The sequence below is a fragment of the Oryzias melastigma genome, linkage group LG17, assembly GCF_002922805.2.
Source record: "Oryzias melastigma strain HK-1 linkage group LG17, ASM292280v2, whole genome shotgun sequence".
Lineage (NCBI taxonomy): Eukaryota > Metazoa > Chordata > Actinopteri > Beloniformes > Adrianichthyidae > Oryzias > Oryzias melastigma.
The window spans coordinates 14992588-14999769 of NC_050528.1; the positions used below are offsets into that span (position 1 = coordinate 14992588).

General features: G+C 39.1%; 2 protein-coding genes across 2 annotated transcripts in view; both read left to right on the plus strand.

Moving 5' to 3' along the window:
• The window catches only part of LOC112144307 (tripartite motif-containing protein 16-like), a gene marked incomplete in the record, with an annotated part of 1074856 nt that overhangs the window by 376076 nt on the left and 691598 nt on the right, over positions 1 to 7182 (plus strand).
• ranbp9 (RAN binding protein 9) overlaps positions 1 to 7182 on the plus strand; it is a 22274-nt gene that overhangs the window by 6028 nt on the left and 9064 nt on the right. The window contains exons 3-5 of the mRNA XM_024268765.2: positions 2455 to 2507; positions 3569 to 3736; positions 6057 to 6079. Of these exons, the coding sequence (XP_024124533.1) occupies positions 2455 to 2507; positions 3569 to 3736; positions 6057 to 6079 (244 nt within the window). The remainder of the gene's footprint in view (positions 1 to 2454; positions 2508 to 3568; positions 3737 to 6056; positions 6080 to 7182) is intronic.

Sequence of the window (7182 nt, forward strand, 5' to 3'; positions counted from 1 at the left end):
TTGAATCTTTTTATAAACTGACCAATCCGATTGCTGAATAAAAGTATTTGGTCACGTTTGACTGATTCTCCTCTTCATGTGGTAGGGGTAGACTTCCAATAAGCTCACTCCTGATTGGCTGCCATAGAAATCTTGACGTCATCTGGCTCCGCCATTGTGGCGTCGGTATTGGGAGGAAATGGCGAATAAATAGACTCCATTTTGTTGGAGTCAGAATTGAGTCATTTCTATGGGTGACGGTCAATGCTTCAAACGAGAGAAATTTTAATTATTCAATTATTATTTCTATTTTTGCTCAAAGTTGGGAGTGGCTTAATGAAAAGAGGCTCCTCCCTTGTGTAGGTGTGGTTTTGCATTTTTTTTATATTTATGTGGCTGATCTGGAACCAGTTTCCTATCTTTCAGAGCTTTTGGAGCGACATGCAGTTTACTCGCCATTTTTGTTGCACCAGTAATATTAGGTTGGGGATGTGGGGGGCTGTAAGGTAGTGGGAGCGAGTGGGAAGAGAAGGATGATGGGAAAAGGGATTGGGGTTGCTCCACGCCAACGATGAACGACTGCAGCTCTACAGAAACTCTATTCTAGAAAACAAAACAGGTTTTCCGATTTTTGTGTAATCAAAACTAAGATCAACTCCTACCTACAACTTTAGGCCCAAGTCTTTAAACAATTTTAAACATTTAATGTTTGATTTGTTGGAGTCATTAGCCAGTAATCTTACGTTGAGTTTGGATACTGTGGCTTTTTGCTATCCCAAACCCAAAGAACAGTAACCACAGTTTAAAACTGTGGTATAGAAGAGTTTGAATCCTAGCTTTAGTCCTTCAATAGATGCGGTTTTTCATTTTGTCACGGTTCAAACCAGGTCTGTGTTTTAAGAAGGCTCATCTGTGCTCCTGATAATGTAAACAAATATGACATTGAAATGTATATCAAAGTTATTTCACATTTATAAATGAAAACCTTAAAAATCCACAAACATGATCTGTGCCTTGAGATCAGCAGCTTCCTGTAACATGTTGAAAGCCAAATGAGTTCTTCTCACAATATTACAAAACCCAACATCTTGAATGAAAGATTATAAGTTCTAGCACCCCCATCCCATGCTGACACATGATGGGGTTAGTCACACAGTCAGGAGCCTGAGAACAAACACAAGTGTCCTGGTCTGCACCAGTTTGATTTTTTTCTTCTTCAAAAAACTCTTGCTGGTGTGACTTATTTTCTTCAGTGAGATCAGAACAGGGATTAACTTTTGACAAAAGTTCCTTTCTAATCTAGAAACACTCGTAAAGCAGTTTTATAGCTAATCACTTATTTGCAAAAACTGAACTTTATTATCCCAAATGCTTTAAGAACTGTATGGAACATTATAATTTTGATAAGTTAAGACCTTGTTTGTTTTAGTTTAGAATCTTGTGTGATGTCTGTGAGCGCAGATGGAACATTATTTCATTTCTCTTCAAAGAACTTCAAACCGGTTCTCTTGTGGAACCGGTTTTTAAGTTTCTTTTGTTAAATTCAACAAAACATGCTCTTTTCAGTTTTTTCCTAATCGTGGAGGTTGAAATGTAAATGTAAATATTTATCTTTATATCAGTACTTTCTATCCTCGTACCCTTAAGTCCTGGTACGTGTTATAGACAGAAACAAACAACTGTCCTCTACTGCAGTTTGTAGTCCATCTGAACAGCAAATCCTTTTAGCTAAACACATGTTCTAAATGGGAAATAACGTATACTTGTACTATAGTACCTTCCTTGAAGGCCCAAAGCGCTTTACAGTCACAGACCCATCAGCCCATGCACACACATTCACACAAGTTTCATAGCCGTTTCCTCACTCTGTGTTTGTACATGTAAGGAGGTCTCATTTCCAAGAGCGAATGTTCAAAAAGATGGACAAAAGATTCAATTTGAGAGGAATGAAGAGAAATTCTGGAGATGCTCAATCATCTGAGCACAAAATTTTCACTCTTGGGGGGCTGTATAAGAAGCATCTGCATGAAGGTTTCTGCTGATATAGCGACTATACAGACGTATAGGCGGCTGCAACAAACTTCCACCTGGGGATGTCCTTAAAGTGTCTAGATGACAAATCTGCAATTTTTCATAGTTTGAAAAGCAACAGCAATGACTGACTGGGATAAAACATTTATTTAAAACTGTAAATACTTTAGCACAAATTCTTCTTTTTGCCATTTGGTATTGACTTTGACATGTTTTACTATGATCTATGAATCAAAACATTCCAAACTTGTATATATTTGTCCAATGAAAGGCAAAAAGAACTTGCTCTTTCATCGCCCATACCCGTATCTCTTCTGGTTGATGGCATTGAATCCTGATGTGTTGCTGATGCGATTTGTGATTTCAGTTTTTTAGATTGTTATTGTTTTTAAAGATCAGTGTTTTTTTTCTGCATATCCGTTTACAGTCATGTTTGTCCTGCAGGTACATGGGCATCGGCCTTTCGGCTCAGGGTGTAAATATGAACCGGCTTCCAGGTAAGATGACCTTCTGTTTTCATCTGAAGTTGTGCAATTATTTTAAAGGTTTTACTATGTCTGGGGTTACAGTTACCTTTGCTTTTATTCAAACCTGATCTCCTGTTAAAGTTCTTCCACTCTCCCTAAAGTGTAAAAACATCCTCCTTTTCTATATTTTAGTTTTATTTGTTATGACCTTGGAGGTACAGTACGTGTTTGTATTGTTGATCATTTCTGTCATTTGTAGAGGGGTTGAATCCTTTTGTGTGTCGCAGATTTTTCTTCATTAACAGCAAAATCAGCTTCAGTGGCAAAAAGACAGTTTCTGTTGCCGCTTGTTTCTTGCCAAGAAATGTTACCACGGTCATGTCAACGTCATCCGTGTACTTTGCTGAGGTTATCAGGCCCAGCAGGACCTCCGACACCCCTCCTGAGTTTGAGAGCTGGACACACCCACAAGGAGGTCCAGCCTCTTCATTCAGAGATAAGAGAAAACTTCTCAATCCTTTCCCATGGAGGAGGAAACTGGTTGAAATGAGAGATTTTATTTATGAACTGTAGTAAAGTTCAGCAAGATCTTTCATTAAAATTCTTTTGAGTTCATGATTCAGAACATCAGAAGTTTTAGACCACCAAGTTTTCTGTCTCACTTATAGTTGTATTCCAGACTTTTGTCAGATCCCAAACTAGTCCCCAGAGTTCATTTTCAGTCTTTAAGGATGTTTACTTAAATTGCCCTTTCCCCCCTAGTTCACGGTCCAGTAGACGTATTACTAGCCACTGAATATTGAAACTTTTCTGTATCGGTTTATTATTGGGTTCTGGCTGTACTCGTAGCGCCGTTTAGATGTTTTCCTCCGCCGCAGTCCAAGTGTTGGCAACTTTCCTGCTGCATTTTTCTTGAGTAAACTGCAGATACGATCAGTCAGGCTCGGCGCACGTCAAGCATTTTCCCCCCTGCACATCTCTTCATCTTTGTCCCACATTTTGAAAGCACGTGTTGTTTGTTTGTTTCTCCTTTTCGAGGTTGGAGTTGTTCATTGGCGCTCCTCACCTGCGTTTGTGTCGGTCTCTCTTAGGTTGGGACAAGCACTCTTATGGTTATCATGGAGACGACGGCCACTCCTTCTGCTCGTCCGGCACCGGGCAGCCCTACGGACCCACGTTTACAACGGGAGATGTGATTGGCTGTTGTGTTAACCTCATCAACAACACCTGCTTCTACACAAAGAACGGCCACAGCTTAGGTAAGAACCTTGGGTGTTGCTTGAAACTTTAGGACAGGGATCTGCCGCCTAAAACTCTCAATGAGCCACAAAATCAAACTTCACCCATCAGAAAAACAAAACATTGATTTGCATTTATGTTATTGTTTCTACTGTATTAGGATCAGTATAAATAAAAAAATAAATATGAAGAGAAAATTTACTTTTTTCAAAAAGTGAAATAATTTATAACTTTTGACTGATGTTCACACGACTTCCTTTCAAAATAAGACATCCTGTGCCATAGAATCATCTCAATGATGCAAATGTAGGGGTGAGCATTGATTAAAAAATATACAGTCCATTTTGCCATCTTTGGTGCATCTCTGCCTGAAACTGAAATTAAATCCAAGCTATGTTGAAGTGACCCTTGCTATATTTTTTTGTCAATAACTTAAAGTAGTCTGTTTTACAATCTGACACACCTTAGATATGAAATCTGTTTGTGTTTATTGACCTCAAATGTGTTTTCTATGGTAAACAGCACTAAAAATGTGTAAACTGCAAAGCTGAACTGCTTAATGGATTGTTGGAGCATTATGGGTATTGTAGTCAATTTAGGGTCCTTGGAAAAAAAGTCTTGTGCTGTTTTATGGGGTCCAGTTATCATCTGGACCCCATAAAACAGCACAAGGGTGAAAAGTTGATTTTTGGTGTCTGCAAGCTTAAACACTAGTGCAGAGAACCTTCAGTGATTCAGTCCTGAAGCTGTGATGACCATGAAGGCATCAGTGCACCTGCAGGAGACCCCATAATATTGCCCTTTTTCCAACAAATTGTAAATCCCGCTTCTTTCATATAGGCAGGTCACTTGTAGCAGTAAAATATGGACAGCTGAAGCCTTCGTCACATGCACTCGTATAGGTGCCTCAGGTTTTTGGGTTGTCCTGACCCGTGCAGGGCCGTAGAAAGGAGGGGTTGCATCTTAAAAGAAGCGCAGGTGTGTCTTGCGGTTTCCTTGAGGCTCAAATGGCCACCTCAAGGTGTACATCATGAAAGGGAATGTACGATTGTCAGGTGTGTGTCATGAAGTATTCGTAAAGGAAGTTGCTCACACTTATGATGTACAGGTGATGCTGTCATACTGTGCCCTTGCACCAAACTCTAATCATTAGTAAGGTGCGAGTACCGTGGCCTTACTATTTGGATGAATGCCACATGCACGGGGTGTGCACATGACATGCAACTGCTCATAAGAACCCTGTAGGATGCCCACACAAACTGTATGTGCATGTAGGTGCATCTGTAAAAACTACAGGCATGAAGCCCAATGAGGCAAATTGAATTTGTGATATTGGTCTATATAAATAAAATTGAATTGAATTGAATTGAAAACTACATTCTGATCGTCTATTGTATACATGTTCTGCGTATTTGCCAATTTTTTTGCCCATATCCACTCGTTAGGGCAATTTTGACTGAGGGATAAAACACAAACCTGGAGTTATTCTTCATCAAAATGTTCATTTACAGTTGATTTGTGTCTGGCTTTCACAACTGTTACCAGGCGCCAAATCCTGAGCTAAATTCTCTTGGTTAATGTGTCTTTAGTTATTTGTTCACAACATACGTATTTATTTATCATTTGTTTATTTCCTGGGCTAAAAAAAGCTTTAAACCTCATGGGGAACCAGGTTTAATTAACTTGGAATCAAACTGCTGTCTTGTTTTGACTTCTGATTTGGTTTTTAGTGAACCCCAAAGCGAAATTTAAGTTTTTTTCTTAAGCTGTTGGTTAGATTTTTCTCTTTTTTTATGTATAGATCACAGCCTAAAGGCTGTTGGTTCCTCCATGCTGCACATAAATGGGTTATTTATTTTTAATATTTAGCCTGATAACACACTACCCTGACAGTAAGAAGACGGTGTCTTAGTAGTAGTCTGTTTTTGGATGTCTGTCACTCGCTGGGATCAAAACATTTTGTTTCTTGGCGCATATTTTAGTGCCATCTTAGATGAAATAATGGAATTAATCTACTGCTGTTTGAATATTAACATTCCTCTGTGAATTTTGTCTTTGAATTTGGGTCAAAACTAACTCTTTATGCAGTAAAAAATTGTTCCAAGGAGTTTTGATTTCTGCTTTCAGTCACTGTGACCCAAAAAGTAGACATCGTCACTCTTCGATTGTCAGTGTGTAGAAATGTCATTGGTATTGAACTCCCTTCATCTTTATAGTTTTCTGCTTTAAATGTAAAATTGATTAAATCTACTTCCTGTCTTCAAGGTAACCAGATAAGTCACTAAGACTGTTACCTCTTCCAGAAATGTATAAAACACTCACGTCTTCTGTTCCTTGCAGGTATCGCCTTCACAGACCTCCCAGTAAGTCTCTTTTTTATATTTAATCTTTGAAGTTCCTGTTGAAAATTGTTGTATTTTTAGCACTCAAGGTTTCATTTTCACTTGAGTTTATTTAAGACCTTTTTTCTAAATGGATTTAGAAGCTATAATGGGTGTTTTTTGAGGATCTTTGTTTCCCTTTTGTCTGGGGCGGGGTCACAGTGACACAGATGTCATACAAAGCAAATACGTCCTCTTTAGAAAATCCTCACTCTTTTCAGTTTGAAGGCCTGCGTCACATGTTCCATCTGCAATAAACAGACTATTTTTTTGTGGAGGTTGTAATCAGCCAAATGGCAGATAATTAGATAATTGTTTTTTTCCAAAAACAAAAAGAGGAAGAAAACATAAAATACGACACAATTAGTGATGTCACTGATTTATTGTCTGTGAATGGAGGTCATAAAATAATAGTATAGCATATCTGAATATGTTCTCCAGTGAAACATCAGTGTTTTTAGCTTGGATCACATCAGTCGTCCATGATGGTTTCTCTGAGCTCCCACACTGGGATGTAAACTCCTGTGAGACTCGTTTTTTTTTTTTTTCTCCTCCATCGCCTGCATGCTCAGTTGCAAATGAAAACAGTGACTGGCTGCTATTGAGGCAGAAGAAAATCAGAGTCTTTACCACAACAACAGTCTATTGAGCAGTGGAACAGACTTGGCTGGGAGCCTGGCGCTCATGTTCCTCCAGAGCTGTGCAGCGAAGTGCGTCACCTCAGTGCAGCTGACCTTTGTGTTTACTGGACTGTGACAAAGGCGACACACACGGCTTTGTGCTCCTGATCTTCCGTCTTCAACGTTTCGCTCATTCTGATGCTCAAATCGAATTTATAGATGCGGTTCTTCTTCTCCTTTCAGTCCGTTTCAATTTTAGAACTGTTTAAGATGAACCTTAAAGACATTCGTTTCCATCACGCAATCATCTTTTGATCTGTTGTGAAAGCGTTCCCAGTGGTCTTTTAGTTAAGATTATGCCTTTTTTAGCCCAAATTAAAAACTTGTGTCAGGACATAGTTTCTGCAGAGCGGCAGGAGTTTGTGGGCAAGACTGTTGGTGCATAACAACCCCGCCCCCCTTTTC